The sequence below is a fragment of the Cololabis saira genome, chromosome 5 (genome assembly GCF_033807715.1).
Source record: "Cololabis saira isolate AMF1-May2022 chromosome 5, fColSai1.1, whole genome shotgun sequence".
NCBI lineage: Eukaryota > Metazoa > Chordata > Actinopteri > Beloniformes > Belonidae > Cololabis > Cololabis saira.
Window position 1 is genome coordinate 27549491 of NC_084591.1, and position 18779 is coordinate 27568269.

Here is an 18779-nt window from a genome sequence, read left to right on the forward strand (position 1 = left end):
TCTTTCATAATGAGGTAAATGTACACATTTATGGGCAAAATCAATGTTTAATTACACATTTTTAATGTTTATACACATAAATCCAACAAAAAACATCAACTAAGTATGTTACATGTGCTTTCAAAACTTTTAGCATAAATTGTTTTAATTAAATGCCAAGTTCTTAATTGAATCATTGAGTCAACAAGCTTCAATAATCTTCAAAGACTTTACTGAGTTAAATTACAAAGTTAATTCATGGAATGTCACATATGTGCAACTTCTATAAAACTGGGGAATCATAAATATGTGATGTGCACTTCTAGTGCACCAGAGAAATAAGTCAACTTGATGGCCGCATCGTGTGTTAGGACGTACCGTTTCTAATCAAAATGATCAAAAACTAACTCCCAAACGTTTAAAAAGGCACACGTGCACACATTAATTCACATGACATAAAATGATCACAGAGATAGTACTTCAGTTTGGCACATAAAACATTAAGATCATAAAGTGAAAACATTCTCAGGGGTCCTCATTTCAGAGCTTTGAGCAAAGGCATGAACAGTTAATCATTTAGTACACAAGAGACTGGCAAAGATGCAAGTCAGCAGGTTAATTTAAAAAAATTACATGGCTAAACTCGACTAACTCCTGAGGCTTCTACTGTACAAAAATAAACCAGTCCATCCAGGCTGAGTGTAAACATCAGAGAGGATTCGCTTTTACTTTAGACTGGTTACACCAGTAAACTTACAAATTACAGGCGCTTGTGGAAATGCAACAAAATTAAACAGATATTAAATGTTGAGACCAGCTGCGTGATGTTAAACTGATGTTTCTGTCAAAAGGAAACGCAACGAGACACTTCCTGAAGTGGCATTCAAATGTATGCAGTCTTTAATGAAAGTCCTTGCGTTGCTGTGGGATATAAAAATACTCATCAATAGTTTGATGCTTTTTTCTGTTCTGTATCCACACAGTTTAAGTGCAGTCTGCTACTTTCATCTTCACGTAGATGCTTTTCCTCAGTCCACAGAGTTCCAGTGAGGTTGAGCTCGGCTGAGCTCGGAGTGATCCTCACTTCTTGGCTGCTTCACTGGCGGTGGAGGCTTCTGATGAACTTCCTGGCTTAGTGGCGCCATCTGGTGGACAATACGAAGTTAACTTTCTCTGCTCAGATTAAATCTCTCATTTAACCAAGATACAACTTTTCCATCTACATTTAACTAATCATCTACTAAAAGCCTTGTACAGTATTGTGCAGACTCTATTTATGACCAAATTGTCTTCTGACCTTTATCTTTCTTCTCCTGTGTCTCCTCGGCTGCAGTTTTGTCTGCTCTGAAGAAGATCCGGGCGCTGCTTAATGAAAAGTAAAGCAGTTCAAACTCCTGCAATCAAAGGAAAAACAAGGAGTTAAGCAACATCTTCATAAATTTACTCATAATAAACACTAAAGCAGCTTTTAAAAACAGATAATTTGTTGCTATACAATACTTAAATGCTTCCAGATCTGGTACCTGCAGGTAGATATCCAGTCTCTTCTGAGTGAGATTCATAGTCTGAAGCAACTTTTCGTCCTGACTGGCAGACTGCACATTCTGCTCCTTCACCACTGCACTCATCTCTTTCAAGTACTTGTCCCGGACAGCTTGGAACCAGTGCAAAGAGTCGAACTCCAGGTACTGGTCCAGCAGCTTCAAAATGTATGCCACACCTGAGAGAGAAGTGAGTAAGTTACGAGCCAACCCTGAAACAAGGACTCAAAGATGATTCTTTCACTTCTGTTCCCTGCTCACCCATTGCAAAGCCATCATCTGTGAAAGCTGCCCCAGTTTTGTTCTTCTTGTTGAGTTTCTCTTTGCAGCTGATCGAGTGCTCCACAAAATTCACAGTCTGAGTGGCATTTGTGATGTCAGAATTATTAGGATAACAAGCATGGCAGAAAAAGCATCTCTGAGAAAATGGGAGCGTGACGGGTTTGTGGCACTGACCAGTGGCGGTACAATCATGTAGAAGTTCCTCAGGTGCATGTTCTTTGCGCTACGAAACTCTGGTGCAAACACAGTCACTAGCATCTGGAAGTACTCCGTCCCTTCTGCAGAGTTACTGGTCAGATCACTCAGCACCAAATCCAGAACGCTGCAAATGTAAATATGTCATAAATACTTCAGACAGTAGTTGACTCCTATTCCTCCGACAGTCTGTGGTGCAACAACGGAAATAAACAACACCAGCAGGACAACTGTTGATGGAAAATGGAATAATGAAACCTCACGATGACACCTAATTTAAAATAACCCCCACATTTCCATTTATAAATAAATCCATACATTGGAAACTGAAATGATGGCCTGGTAAAGAAACACACATCCGTATATTGTAGACAAGAGAAGAGATGTTTCAAGCTTCTACCTAGCAGCTTTCTGAGTCTCCTCTGACAGCCCTTCCTCCTTCACCAGCTCCTCAAAGTTGACTATATCTTCCAGGTCTGGGACAAATCTGGAGATGACATACAATAACTCAGTCAAATAGGCTAGAAAAGTCTCGAGGTTTCAAAAGAAAACCTACAACTTTTAAATAAGGTAATGACATCATTACAGCATTGAGTCAACACCTCAAACACACAGACAAACTCCACCAGCAAAGGACAAATATATCTGCAGTCTAGCGACTCTTTCACCTGATCGCGCTGCTGCAGCAGTGTAGTCCTCCAGAACGAATCATGCGTACGTAGCCCATAGCGTTACCTGAAAGAAAGCAGTGAAAAATGTTTGTCTTTGTCTGAAACTTCAGAAGAATATCCCATATTCTTTTCAAATGTCAAAAGTGTTGTCACCTATCTGGCTGATGAGCTGTCTAAACTGATCCAGGTAGCTCTGTCCATCAGGAGTAAGACCCAGTTTTCGGATGCCACGGTTAAACTTATCCGCTCGCTCAAATGGGTACTAAAACAAAAACAAACAATTAGGTGCTTATGATTTATCAGCTTCTAGAACCACCGTTGGCGGCGATGACCTGGAGTAATCATCTTCTGTATAACTTCCTCAGTGTCTCGTAGTTGTAAAGGAACCCCTCTTGTTTTATTGTTGCAGGGTATTGAGGTCTGTAGCAGGTTTAAGTCAAGCCTTTTACAGGGTCATTGCAACATATCAATTCTCTTTCTCAGTTTTTCTTTAAAAGTTTCAATGGTCAGCTTTCGTTCACTTTGATTTCTGAGAAGCTTTAGCTGTTGGACGACAATATTTCTAAAATACTCTAATAAGATGTACTGAGCTACAAAACAAACTCAAATAATCATCACGCCTGACAGCTGGTACTTTATGTTGTTTTTATTTTCCAAATCCAAACATACCACTTTGCATTATGGCCAAGCATTTAAACATCAGTCTCATTTCTCCTTGTGGGGAAGATGCAGCTGTGCAGCCTAAATCATGCTGCCATGTTCTTTTTAAACTGTAGAGGTTGTTTTACCTGGACTCAGGATGTAAACTGTTAAATCATTGAGAAAAGACTCATATCATACTGATGGGCAGCAAACATTACTTCTCCAAAGTTCAAGTCCCACAGGGTGCAGAACTGCTATGAAAGAGTAACGCTGCACCAGCCGCTGTTTTAATCAATGACAGTGGTCTCACAGAAGACACGGTGAAGCAGTTTCAAGAGTCCCAGAAGCAGTCGTCTGCTCTGCTACACGTACGCTTTGATCACAGCTAAGCTGTCAATTTTTACACACTAGACAGAGCTGAAAGGAAAGGATGAGAATGGTACAGAGAACATGGTGAATTTGCAAAATAAAAAAATCACGACCTGGCTCTCACATCATAGTAACCAGTGGCAGTTCAGAAGGTTTTGGCAGAGATTTGAACCGCATACGAGAAGTTAAAGCAGCACTGTGTAACTTTTCCACCTTAATATCATATTTCCAGAGTCATTGTGATGGTACATCAACTTCCAACAGGTTTAGTGACACCTCTGTCATGGTCTGAGGGGTCTGTATCGCCTTCACTGGCACTATGTAACTTGGAGGTGGATGGTAGGAACCCTTCCACACTACTGGTAAAGCACTACCGCTTTTGTCCAAAGGAGCCGCCAAACTCAACAAAAGCTGAAAGTTACATTGTGCTGCTTTAAGTTAAGAAGTTGAAAAGCTAATTTCATATGACACCACCCATCATTTTATTTGTACAATTCTGAAGAGCAGATAAACTCAGACAGTGCTTGGAAGCACTCTGCGTTCGAAATGCTCTCAGTGAGTCCTGAGGAGTTGAAGTAATTACGGTGTATCTGTTTTGATGGACTACTTTTAGCTTTAACTACAACACACATTTGCCATGGCATTACATTTTCACAGAAAAACTTCAAATATTTTCTCTAAAGTGATTACATTTGGACAGAGAGAGAGCTCACCTTCTGATCAGACATGTCCTTTGTCTCTCTGAAGAAGCGAATGTCCTTAATGAGTCTGGACTTGATGTGTTCATCGTACATAAACTGACTGAAGATGTAGAACTTCTTCCGCAGGAACTGGTAGGTGAAATTGACCTGATGAAAGTAGAGAGAGGATTTGTACAAGCTTTCATATGTAAAGGAAATAGACTTGCGCCCACAGTGACACGTTTCCTGTGAACTCACGGTGGTATTCATGATGCCCGTGCCGTGTGTCCGGATGGAGTTGGCAATGTGGCGGATGTTGATGGTGTTCAGATGCTTGTTGTTGCTTGCCTTTTCTATGAAGATCTATTAGAGGGGAATAATTTCAGATCAAGGTTTAAGCGATGCACAGACAACAACATTGTGTGAATGAATGTTAAAATAGTGGCGTCTTACCTGGTTGTTGAGATTGTAGAGGTAGCGTGAGACAAAAACATGAATGTTCCTCATAATCTCGAGAACATCTAAACCCTGATGAGAACACATAGAAGACACCGTGAACAAACTCTTCATTCTTCTCCATGAAGGCCATGAAGTCCGATGTGCGAGTACACACACCTGCTCCAAGGTCTGGCTGGGAAGGTAAGCCTCTGTCATCGTGAGTCCGTAGCGCTGCGTAGCAAGGTTTCTCATCTCGCTGTAGGTGGCCCAGTCATGCAGAGCGACGGTGGTCAGGTTGTAGAAAGTTTTATCCAGATAGTGGGTCACATAAGCTGCAACAGCATTAAAAAAAACAGATGAAATAATGATGTCACCTCGTCACACTTTAACACTGATCAGGTTTTAATTAATGTGCAACGTTTACTGGTTAAGGGCAATTCCTGAATTTTAGGTCTACACTAGTGGTCAGCTGCAGACCTGAATGCTTATGTGAACCAGTAATGGTGGTTTGTTGTACGAAACAGTGAGATGTCAACAAGACTAGAATAGAAGCATATAAATGACAGTCAAAATAAGAGATGGGCATTTTTAGAACTCTACTCTCTCGATCATCTGGAAAATTAATGATCAATTATCAATTCATCTTCATTATTATACATATAATAAATATTGTAGACAACTATATAAAATACAGTTAATTTATAGAAAATAATATGGAACAATGTTTTTCCATTTATTCTTTATTTTCAATAATATTCACTGGGCATCAACCGTTTTGTTTAAAACAACAAAAGAAAGAGCTGAACTGAAGTAGCAGAGCCCAAAGTTACAAACAAACCCCCCCTCCCCCCCCAAAAAACAAAAACTCACTCTGCCGGTATCTGCGTTTGCCAGTTTGAGGAACCTCGCTCCATTCACTTCCTTTTTTCTATTTTTTTTTTTAAACTTGAAATTAAGTACAAGTAATATATATAAAATTATATAATTTATCTAAGGAATTGAAAAGATCAAGGTTCAATATTTTTTTTCCATTATTCCCGAGTTCAAAGAGGTCCCACACTAAGCTTTTGCTCTTCATGTTTATGTTATATTGCCTCATGGCCCTGTTGGTAGCTTTGAAACAGTCAAATTCAGCACATTGCTTCAAATTCCACATGATCAACAACGTTTTAAACCATATATTATGGATAATCTATAAATAATGCCCATCCCTAATCTAAATTATATATTTCTCACATGATGAGTTTTTCCCGCACCTTTTATGTGAATGAATCGGTTGAAGAATCGGATGGGTTTGACGGAGAAGAAGTGGGCCAGGTCCTTCATGCCAACTTTAAAAGGGTTCCTGTCGTCCAGCTTCAGGTGGGTGTGAACAGAAAGACGTAGGTCCTTCTCAATCTCCTTACACAGCTTGTCGAGGAGGTGCTGCAAGAAAGCACGAAGAAAAACAAATGACATCAGGATGAACATTTAAATCACATATGGATTTAATTTCAAACTCAAATAAATATCACACCGCTCACACAGATGATGACGAAATATCAAAATTGACACTTCTTTAAATTAACATTTTTGAAGAAATAACAACCGCTTGCAGTTCCCCTAAAAAGTTATAATGCACTTGTAATCTGATCATCAGAGATTTGTGGTCTTCTACCCCTGACTTGATGTGATCAACTTTGCAGGTGCGGGTACTCCTGCACCTAAAGCAAACAATATTGTTCTGTTTCGCCCAACCCAAAATAATGCAAATACAGACTTTCCTGCTTTTTAAGACATGCATAGTGTGACAATGTACTTGTATAACCTTTGTACAGATTAACTGCTCCAACTGCATCCTCCTTTTCTTTGCTAGATTCAGCAGAAGACAGGCTCAAACTGGATTCTCAAGGTTACAGAGCTAACCACCACCCAAATATGTTTAATGATACACTTTCAAGGTTTCTTAGGAACTATATACATCATATCGCCTCGGGTACACGGCCCCAAAAACTATTAAATACGCCCCTAAATATAGCAGATTTACAGCCATAAAATAGTTAGTTGTTAAGTTGTAATAAACCTGTCCCTTTATAAGTGCAATAACCAGTAAATACCTCAAATACCTCAAGTATTTTTGAAAATATTTGTAAATTTTTTGTAAATATTATCCATTTTTTTTGGTGTTTACTATTTTTTTCTCTCTTGTACATACTCTTTTTCTACTTTTATATTGCTCTTTTTATTATTTAACTACTTATTGGTTATTTCTATTTTAATTTTTTTGTATAAAGTGTGTGTGTGTTTTGGCTGCTGCACGACTGAATTTCTCTTATAATATATATGAATATATGAATTTCTAAATAAAGTCTTCTATTCTATTGAGGTTTACCTTCACTGGCTGTAGATATTAGCACTCCACCATGAAGAGCCCACCCATCTATAACACATCAACAATTGTGACTTCATGGCTCCTCTCTTCTGCCTCTTACCTCATTGAACACATCCATGATCTCCTTGTCGTAGCTCTCCAGCAGCTGGGCACATGACTCCATGTGCTTGGCATGCTGCATGGATGGCACGCTGTCCCTTAGTGCACTAAACATGTACTGCTCCAACCAATGCCAGTTATCAAGCAGTAGTGTGGACCAGCAGGATGAGCACCAATAACAAACAGTGAAACAAGAAAACAACAAATTAGTGTTATTTTCAACGGCTCAGTGTATAATCATCAATAGCATGTTCTACTCACATGTATTCGTGCTGCATCCACTGCATTGTCGTATACATCGTCTAAGTATATGGGAAACACAGCTCGGTGCCAGTAAAGGAAACTACAATCACACTGCAGCTTGACCCTGAATCAAATTAAACCAGACTGTTAGATGTTTACATCTACCTAAAGTATATATGATATCATACGATGATAACGTCCTACCTTTCACTAAGCTCACTGATCAAATCCAGCTTCTTCAGCACAAGTTGCAAGGGAAGTAGTTCTTCATCTTTGAAGGTTTTCTAGGGCAGTAAATAAAGATAGTGACAAAGCAGGCTAAAAGAAAGGATTGTGTATATACACGTTTAATAACAGACTTTGATCCATCGTACCAGCTGAGTACCGACACACAAAGCAAGAGAAACCACCAGGCGTCGCTCCTTCGTGCTTGGTCCGCTAAGAGCATTTTCTGCCAGCACCAACGACGACAGCACATCCAACCGCTGCTCACTGTACTTCCTGTCAGAGATCACCTTTTTCTTAAAGGATAAATGAATAATAATTACAAAATGTTAAAAAGAAATGCTAAAACACTTCATCTATATTACAAACTCGTCCTTTACACAGCAGTGATACGAGTCATGTGGAGTTTACCTTTGCAGTGCTGACAGCACTGAGAGCCTGAGACTGGAGTTGCTGAGTGATGTGAGAAACGGAGTCGGCTACAACCATGGACCGTCTGTGAAATGTGTGCTCCACGGCCTGGCGGGAGAATCACATGATGTAACATAGCCAAATTCATTTTGGTCTAATATGGAATTAATGTAGACACACTTAAAAGTATGTGCACGCACATACACATACCTTGAGCAGCTCAACTAGTCGACAAAGTGCTTTGACTGATGTTTTAGTCATGGGCCGTTGCATCGACATGTACATGTTCATAGTGGTCTTGATGATTGTGCTGATGCTGTACGCATACAGGATGCCCTTCAAGTGACGGAAAGCACAAAAAGAGACTGAAAGTGAAGCCACATTAATATTAATAAACATTTCTTTATGTGAAAACAGAGTAACGAGCAATACTGGAGACTTTTCTTTCCAGCAGATCTGGGGCCGGATTCACAAAACATTCTTAAGAAAATAAATCTTCTTAAGTGTCATTTTTTTTCTTAAGTTCAGTCTTAAGAAGAAAAAAGAGAAGAAGTCATATTCTCCAAAAAAGTTCTTAAGTATTTTCTCAACTTTCTTCTTAAGAAAAAACTTAAGAATAAATGGTATTCTTGAAATAAAAGTTCTCAAATTTGTTATTGACTTTTTTCTTAACTTTAAGACAACCTTGACCTGTCTTAAAATTTCGTCTGTGAAACGGTAGGCCTCTAATATCACCTTTTTTAACACATTTTAGACAAGTTTAGACTAGTAGGTCATAGTTTGAGGATATACTTTGTAATTAATTACAAAAAGAGCCTGTTAACTGTTTGTTAGCATGTTAGTTAGCGTGGTAGTTAATTAGGGCCTTCGCACTTGCAGTGCGAAGGCCCTATTGTATCTGTAGGAATTTTTTTTCTTTCTTTCTTTCTTTTTTCTTCTGACGAAAGGAGGGCCTTTTTGCCCCCCTAAACGTCCCCAAAAAGTCACCAAATTTTGCACGCAAGTCAGGCCTGGCGAAAAATTTGATATTTAATGGTTTGCATTAATGGGCGTGGCAAAATGGCTCAACAGCGCCCCCCGGAAAACTTTGTGCCTCAAGCCCCACAATACGGTTTGACGTACATGCACGAAAATCGCTACACACCTGTATCAGTACACAACTTAAAGAAAAGTCTCTTGGCGACATGGCCGAAACCCAACAGGATGTCGGCCATTTTGAATTAATCGTGTCATTTTGGCGAAATTTATGCCATTCCTTCGGCAGTTAATACGGCCCGAACCGTAACGTTCCCACAAGTGTGTTATACATCAAAATGTGCGTCTCCATCCTACGACTACACGCATTACTTTTCTCTTTCAAAAGCGTTACCGTGGCGACGCTAGACGCCAAAAAGCGCGCCCACCCTTCATCTGGTTGGTTCAGACAGAAAAAACTTTGCGCCTCAAGCCCCATAATACGGTTTGACGTACATGAACGAAAATCAGTACACACCTGTATCATGTCGCAACTTAAAGAAAAGTCTCTTGGCGCCGTGGCCGAAACCGAACAGGAAGTCGGCCATTTTGAACATTCTGAATTAATCGCGTAATTTTGGAGCAATATATGCCATTCCTTCGAGAATTAATACGGCCCGAACCGTATCGTGAACCCAGATGTGTTATACATCAAAATGTGCGTCTCCATCCTGCGACTACACGCATTACTTTTCTCTTTCAAAAGTGTTACCGTGGCGACGCTAGACGCCAACAAGCGCACCCCCCCTTCATCTGATTGGTCCATATTTGATAGTTCCCCAAAAGGCACCAAATTTGGCACGCAAGCCAGGCCTGGCGGTAAATTTAATATTTCATGGTTTGCATTAATGGGCGTGGCAAAATGGCTCAACAGCGCCCCCCGGAAAACTTTGTGCCTCAAGCCCCACAATACGGTTTGACGTACATGCACGAAAATCGCTACACACCTGTATCATGGCACAACTTAAAGAAAAGTCTCTTGGAGCCATGGCCGAAACCGAACAGGAAGTCGGCCATTTTGAAATCTGATTGGTCCATATTTGCTAGTTCTCCAAAAGTCACCAAATTTTACATGCAAGACAGACTTGGCGATAAATTTGATATTTCATGGTTTGCATTAATGGGCGTGGCCTAACGGCTCAACAGCGCCCCCTAGAATACTTTTCTCTGCCATAACTTTTGAATGGTTTGACATAGGAAGTTGTGGGTGGTGTCATGGGACTCTGTAATGAGTCCTTGAGCTTCGTTGGCCTTAATTAGCCCCGCCCCTTCTTCTGATTGGTTGTCCCGATTTTCTGCTATAACATTGGAATGGTTTGACATAGAGAGTCGTGGGTGGTGTCATCAGATTCTTTATGGAGTCCTTGACCTTCATTGGCCTGAATTAGCCCTGCTCCTTCTTCTGATTGGTTGTCCCTTTTTTCTGCTATAACTTTTTGATGGTTTGACATAGGAAGTCGTGGGTGGTGTCATGGGACTCTGTAATGAGTTCTTAAGCTTCGTTGGCCTTAATTAGCCCCGCCCCTTCTTCTGATTGGTTGTCCCGATTGTCTGCTATAACATTGGAATGGTTTGACATAGAGAGTCGTGGGTGGTGTCATCAGATTCTTTATGGAGTCCTTGACCTTCATTGGCCGGAATTAGCCCCGCCCCTTCTTCTGATTGGTTGTCCCTTTTTCTGCTATAACTTTTGAATGGTTTGACATAGGAAGTCGTGGGTGGTGTCATTTCTGATATGCTTATGGGGGGCGGTGGACGTGAGTGCGAGGGCCCGTTCATCGCTGCTTGCAGCTTTAATTATTATTAATTTTCCCTAATAGTATCGGTTTCGTCAAAGTCCCGGGCCAGTCCCCTCAGCCGACGGCGTAGCCTACGCCGTCTCCCACCCCTGCCGCCCCCTAAAACCGGCCTCGGGGCTGGTCCCCCGTTTGATGACAGACCAGAGGCTGAGGGGACTGGCCCGGGACTTTGACGAAACGGGAGGCGCAGACTTCGCGTCAAATAGGCAAGAACATCTTTATTTTATTTAATGACGCCAGATCTGGCTGGGGTTTTTATTGTAGCATCGGCTATCTGCTAGTTGAAACGTGTGGTCTGTTAGTCTCTGAGTTTGATGGTGTTTTTATAGTTCATGCTGTATGGTGCGGTACTTTTTTTTTATTTTTATTTTTTTACTTTTTTGTAGGTGCGCCGTCACCTTAATGTTTAGCTGTATTTTGATCTGTGTTTCTGGTGCGCCGTCACCTTTTTAGCTGTGTTTTCATCTGTTTCTGGGTGTCAAAACAGTGGACGGGGGCCAGCAGGAGCCACCGTCTGACGTCACTACCCAGAATGTAAACAACAATGGCGACCTACGAGTTAAATTATATTTTCAAATTTTATAAAAACGAAGACATCAACAAGGTTTTTTTATAGCACATTGTTATAATTTATACCAAAATGTATCTTTTAAGACCTACATGTCTTAATAGACAGGGTTCTTTTTAAGAACTTTCTTATGAACTTCTTAATTTTAGATCTTAAGACATTTCTTAAGATTGTTCTTAAGAACATATTGGTGAATCTGGCCCCTGGTTGGTATAAAATTTGAAATGTATAAACCAAACATGACGTTGGAAGCAGATGGTTAATTCAACAGTTCAAACAGTTTACAACAACTTCTTGGAATATTAACTTTCACCACTTACCTGTACAAACACGTTACACCTGCTGTTGAGATCTTCTGCCAGCTTGTCATTTTTATGCCCTTTGGACAGGATAGACTCCATCTTCATCATCCAGGAGGTTACAAACACATAATAAGACTGGACATCCCTAGAGTAAAAAGATTATGATTTGTCAAATTCCTAATCCTAAAATAAATTTAATTGAAATAAATCCAGCTATACGTGAAGTAATCAGATTCTTAATTGTTTTATAATATAGCCGATTTCTAGCCGTACTGACTTTGTCAACGTTGCAGCTCTTTGTTGCAGGTATGTGTCTCTTTGTGTTTTGATTCCCTGAAGACTCTTTTTGTCCATGGTTTTAGCTGCAGCCGGGACTTTAGCGATGAGGAACGTGTCGGGAAACCAGATGATGTTTGCAATAAGAGTGACAGCTGGAACCTACGATCAAATGTGCACACAAAAACACGTGAGAATGACAATTTAAAGTAAAACAATGCGCCTAACTTTTCATGGACAAAGTAAGAAAGCTGGGCAAGAATACCTTTTTACAGACATCGAGTAGCGCCTTGTAGAGTTTTTTGTCAACACTTCTGAAAATGTGAAAATGAAGTACAAAGAGACCACAGACAGCAGCATATTTATCTCTCTGGTCAATTTCTGATGGTTCACCTGAAACACAAAAGAAAAATAAATAGTCATAAATCACCTCAAAATGACACTGAGGCAAAGCTAAAATTCTTCTATAAATCAGAAGAGAAACTGACCAATTTTGGACTCCACATTTGTGAAAATGCTGCGAATGTTGTAGGCAAACTCTTCAGCAAAGGCACCGTTTTTGGCAACAGTCACTCCTTCCCCTGGATCATCAAATCTCTGCTCAACACAGGCCTGTCACATATTTGGAATTAAATGTCACTCAAAGGTTTTTTTAACTAAACAATTCACAATACAACGTTAAATTAAAACATAATAAATGTTTGTAAGACAATAAGTCACCTGCAGTATCATCCCGTCTAACAGTTGCCCTTCCAGCTTGAGTAAGAGCTTGTCAAATGGTTTCAGCTTTTCCTCAGGAATATAGAACTTTCCAGGGTTATGATGTACAGACTTTAATAACCTATTTGCAAAATAAAACAACACATAAGTACTTTATTTATATGATATACTGTATATATACACAGTACCAAAAAGGACCAAAAGTTTGGACATACTTCCCCATTTGTTTGAATGAGAAGGTGTGTCCCAACTTTTGGTGTATACTATACAGGACTGTCTCAGAAAATTAGAATATTGTGATTTTCTGTAATGCAATTACAAAAACATCATACATTCTGGATTCATTACAAATCAACTGAAATATTGCAAGCCTTTTATTATTTTAATATTGCTGATCATGTCTTACAGCTTAAGAAAACTCAAATATCCTATCTCAAAAAATTTGAATATTCTGGGAATCTCAATCTTAAGCTGTAAACCATCATCAGCAATATTAAAATAATAAAAGGCTTGCAATATTTCAGTTTGTAATGAATCCAGAATGTATGACATTTTTGTTTTTTTAATTTCATTACAGAAAATAAAGAACTTTATCACAATATTCTAATTTTCTGAGACAGTCCTGTATATAAGCTAAGTTGATAATTATTTTGTAGCATCTTATACATCTTTTTGCTTTGTTCGTTTTTTTTAAATTAACAAGGCATTCAGGACTGCGTAAAAAAATTTACACTTTCAGTGATTTTCTATCTGCAGAAAAAAAATATTCAAAGAGCAATGACGGTGTATTCAAATAGGCTGAAGCCATTCTAATAACATGCCTTCAGCTTTGAAACAAAGTTTGCAGATATATCCCCTTCAGTGCTGCCAACAGATGATCTCAGTTATTTCTGTTTGATTTTTTTTTTTTTATGCATTAGCCTCTACTTATACATGTACACTTAATTCATTTTTTAGACACATTTCATGCAGTTGAGAATGAATGCATCTTGCAGTTTACTTGTGTGGTCTGTTAACTATGTTAAATATGTGTATGCACATTTAATATGAGATAAACTCTTTGTAGGTGTGACAGGCAGCAACTTTGATTCTGAAGTGGAAAAAAATTAAGTAAAATACTGCTATAGAAATACACCATATGCAGTACAAATATACATTCTTTAATTTTAGCTGTTGCTTGTAATTATAGTTTGTGTCTCTTAACCTTTTATACATCTTCCAGTGGTCTTTCAACGTGCCATGATTTTCCATAATCTCATCAAGTGTGAGCAATACCACCAATAACTCTCCCAGATGTTCATACACGATCTGAAAAAACAAACACAAAACTGACTCAAGAAGGGAAAACAGGCTGATAAAAGCTTACTAAAAATAATTCATTCAGTCTAAAATAAATAAATAAACCATTAGAAGAGTCACTAAGTTTTACAGCTCACCTGGAAATGGACACCCGATGACTCAATGATTTTTGTTGAACCCCTAAAATATGAAAGGAGGATGATTTGCCACATTTCATCTTGTAATATAACAGAGTGAGGCAGGAAGGGCACATTTAAACCAGAACTAAATGACAATTATTTAGAATTACACTTCTCAAGAAATGGATGCTAGCATTGTTTAATAATTCACACTTGATACAAAAACTTTGCGTTTGTCTTAATCTATTCTGTCCAATGTTCATAAAAAAAGAGTTGTGATTTTAGCAGTTTTACAATGACTAGAGATTCATCAATTTTGGGAACCAATTCAATGGATTCCATATTTACCAACACATCTTGGATTGTATTAATGACTGAAAAAACATCAAATCTGACAAGCACACACTCAGCAAACCAGTAAAGAAGAGGGAGCTGTGCATACTTGTATGCGTCTATGGATAGCTATTGATTACTACATGAAAAACATTTCTGATGTTGCGGGAGCATGGAGGGAATGATAATAATGACTTGGTTTTATATAGCACCCTTCTAGGCACCCAGAGCGCTTTACAGAAATCATTATTCATTCATACACATTCTCACCAGTGGTGGTAAGCTACATGTAGCCACAGCTGCCCTGGGGCAGACTGACGGAAGCGTGGCTGCCATATCGCGCCTAACGGCCCCTCCGACCACCACCAACATTCATACACATTCACACACATTCACACGGGGCAAGGTGGGTAAGGTGTCTTGCCCAAGGACACTACGACAGCAAACTGGGACAGAGCGGGATTCGAACCGCCGGCCTTCCGATCATTGGACGACCCGCTCTACCACCTGAGCTACTGCCGCCCCATCAAACGAACGAACCTTTCAGTTGTTGTTGGTTCTTAATGAGGTGTGTGAATGTAAAATGCACAATAACTCAACAATGGACACATTTAAGCCAATCTGAAAACAGCAAAGTGACTGTGTCTCTCTACTAGCTTCCTTTCAGGAAACTTACTTGCTGCTGTTGTAGAGCGCAGCCAGCTGATGAACAATACTGACGACCACTTCATAGCATCTTGACACAAAGCAGGACAGCTCCTGTGAAGGAACAATTACAGAAACTACTGTACTGATCTTGTATATATATATAGAAGAATTTAGTTACTACCTACCTGCAGAAATGAAATGAATCTGCCCATCTGAATCTGGGACTCTCCTTCAACAATACTCGTTTCAGGCACTATAACACAAATTTGGTTATACTTTTTATTATCATGCTTTGCTGTGTATTTACATATAATGTATTATGCAAAAGACACGTGATTGTAGATAAGAGCAGACAATTACCTCCCTCTCCATAGAACAATAAGCCATTGTAAAACTTGTTTTCTGCCTGTAAAGAAACTCTTTCCCATTAGTGTACAACAGAAGAAAAGGGTAAACTGAAATGGTGTTTGATGTTGTTAAGAAGTGTTTTTCCTCGTACGAAAAACACGAACTAACCACACAACAGCTCAGAACAGACAGATCTTACAAAGCTTACCTCATACTTGAGCTTTTTCACTTCACTGCAGAGAGCAGCATACACCGTGATAACTTTGTTCAAAACCTGCACACAACAGAGATAGTCGATATAATTCAAACTTTGTGAGGATTAGTTTTAACTATTTCAATTGTGTATTCAATTTACCTTGTTCTCCGTTTTAATTAACTCTAATATGGATGACTGTTCGCACGGGAGAAGCTGAAAGAGAGCAGAAAAAACATTAAGAAGGAAATTACGGACGTTAAATTTGTGCAATGTTACTATGAAGCTTTTCAGGTCATTGCGCAACCATTGTTTAACCTTCAGAGCAATGGGATCCAGAGTGAAGTCCCACACATCTCCAATGGAGTCATCCAGAGCTTCTTCGATGCCCTTCAGCTGAGCCGCGTACTCCTCCAGAAACTTACTGTAGTTCTTTAGTTGAACTTCTGTGTGTATTTCTATCAGGTGGAAGGTTTAATAATGTCAGTGTACAAGTCAGTGTTTACTACTTCTGCTTATAGACATTTCATGTTAACGTAGGGCTGGGCGATTTTGGACAAAAATAAAATCCCGATTTTTTTCTCTGAAAACCCGATTTTCGATTTCGATTTTTTTGGTAAAACTACAAAAGACAATGGAATAAATTGTTTCAAATATTTTATCTTTATTTTTAAAGAAAAATAGCAAACAAATTTCCCTATTGGGAATGAAGTTCAATTGAAAGATATTGTAAATCCTCCTTGAGTTTAGTAAAGTGACAACATTTACAATTTTCTTGACCAAACAAAGATGACTAGACGGGCTCTGTCTGTAATGCAGCCAGCTGCAAAAAAGGAAAATTTATTTTCCGATTTTCCTTTTTTTAACATCGATTGTGATTAATAAATCCGATTTAGAATCGATTAATCGCACAGCCCTATGTTAACGTTTCAGTATTTACTCAACGTTCATAAGAACTACATATACTCTTACGCCTGACAGCCTTTCGCATTCTTCTGTTATCCAGTTATACCCATATTATTATGTCTATTTGAGTAAGAAAAGATCTATCTATTGAAACATGTGGAATTCCTTACCGACAGCCATAAAAGAGAGCAAATCCCTAATCTCCTTCAAGTCTGCCCTAAAAAAACAACTACAGGAGGCTGCTACTCGTAACTGGGAATAATCAAAGCCTCTACTGCACATCCCGCTGTTCCTTCTGATTATTGCTTCTTGTTTTGTTTTCTGCTTTTGTTTTGTATTACCTAGCCTATTCTATTTGTCTCATCACCTTTTTAGTCTCTCTCGGTGCAAAATAACAGTAATTCCCCCCTTTTCTTTTTTTACAATCTTCCCTACAAAGTACTGCTTCTTACCTGTGTGTCATTCAATGTTATATGAGTTTAAAAAAGGTCTCCAATGTAAACAAGTGTAATGCTTTCTTGGAATAATGCCTTTTAGTTGAATTTGTATCAGCGAATCTGTACTGTCATGAAACTGTACCTGATCCTATGCAATTCTTCTAATACATTCTTCAATCAATCAATCAAAAAACAACATGCTTGAATTACACTGTAATATCTGTAGTGTTTACACTCTGTATAATGACGGAATTAAGTTAAAAAGAAATTCAACATTATCAAGAAAAATGTGTGGTGGAAAGGGTATTTGTATGACAGTGGTGAACCCAGTAAAGAGCTTTAGTCGCGATGAGCTCCAGTAAAAGGGTGTAAAAACAGACGCAGCCAGCGTAAATATTAGTTTTGTAAATCAGAAAGAAGCAAACATCCAACTCCAAACTCAAAGCAGAGTGTCAGCCGTATTTGAGGATAAATAAACAGGAATAACACCATTATTTACACTGCTGTGAAAACTATTCAACTATCAAACTGATCAGCTGTCAAACTGCATGATTGCGTCGGCTAGAGGCTGATTCATGGTTCCGCGTTACACCAACGCAGAGCCTACGGCGTAACCTACGGCGTAACCTACGGCATAGGCTCTGCGTCGATTTAACGCAGACCAATAATTCAGGCTTAACTTAGCTCCAGCTAGCTCTCCCTTTCACGAGTGTCAGCCCTCATTCTAACGAGTCTGAAGATGCCAACTTTAATACAACACGACACGCTTCTAAGGCTATCAGTTTAATTAGAAAGCGTCGGAGTTTTCGGTCTTTTTCCTTTAGGAAGTGAAGTGACAGCGCATCTCACTAGCGACCCGAGCTAACGCTGGCTGCAGAAGACGCCGGGCTTCGCCGCCTTTTCCTGCAAACCCGCACTGCACCGAGCACTTACTTTGTGAACCGTCGTCAAAACGGTCAAACTCCCAGTCAGGCGCGATGGTTTCCACCGCCATAGTGTCGGGACGGCCAGGACAGATGAACCTGTGACACCGCGCTGTTAGAAAGTAGCTCTTCGACGTCCCATGATGGATCTTGTGATTGTGGCCGCTATGGATCATGGGAAATGGAGTCCACAGGAAACCGCCGGTAGTTTCATTCCCAAACGATTTTCTGCAAGGATGGGGAAACAAAAGAAGGAGATCACCCACTTCTCAGTTGTGTGCTGCACACAGTTTTGTTCCGCTTTGTGTAAAATAATAATAGAAATAAAAAATGTACACTTATTTATATAGTGCATTTAAAAACAACATATATTTACAAAGTTATGGAGACCCCTAGGCGACATAACACCGTGGTTGAATTGGTTTGATATTGGATATTGGATATTCAACATTCAACACCCATAAAACTTATGATACATACCACTGAGTTTGGTCAAACCACTTGTAATGTGTTCATGGTCATCTAGACTATATATCACAAAACAGTAATTATTAAAAAATCATATAATTTAACTGATTTAATGTGGTTTAATGAATTCAACACCCATAAAACAATCGGTGTTATGTATCACAAGTTTTATGGGTGTTGAATTCATTAAACTTCATTAAATCAGCCCATAATATGATTTTATAAAAATTACTCTCTTATGATATATAGTCTAGATGACCATGAACACATCACAAGCAAT

General features: G+C 39.2%; 1 protein-coding gene across 1 annotated transcript; it reads right to left on the bottom strand.

Annotated features, from left to right (window-relative positions):
* Positions 1 to 27: 27 nt before the first annotated feature.
* washc4 (WASH complex subunit 4) lies at positions 28 to 18175 on the bottom strand. The gene is made up of 33 exons (XM_061721427.1): positions 18042 to 18175; positions 16084 to 16223; positions 15928 to 15981; positions 15781 to 15846; positions 15585 to 15630; positions 15410 to 15477; positions 15253 to 15335; positions 14262 to 14304; positions 14030 to 14133; positions 12826 to 12946; positions 12594 to 12717; positions 12371 to 12498; positions 12107 to 12267; positions 11848 to 11974; positions 8357 to 8482; positions 8147 to 8254; positions 7885 to 8031; positions 7715 to 7794; positions 7529 to 7634; positions 7269 to 7385; positions 6054 to 6222; positions 4975 to 5129; positions 4813 to 4887; positions 4618 to 4722; positions 4393 to 4527; positions 2822 to 2930; positions 2666 to 2732; positions 2398 to 2484; positions 1977 to 2124; positions 1782 to 1878; positions 1503 to 1699; positions 1277 to 1373; positions 28 to 1124 (listed from the first exon to the last, which is right to left on the bottom strand). Exons 1-33 carry the CDS (start codon positions 18100 to 18102, stop codon positions 1060 to 1062), a joined length of 3516 nt encoding a protein of 1171 aa, XP_061577411.1. The 5' UTR covers positions 18103 to 18175; the 3' UTR covers positions 28 to 1059.
* Between the last annotated feature and the right edge of the window lie 604 nt (positions 18176 to 18779).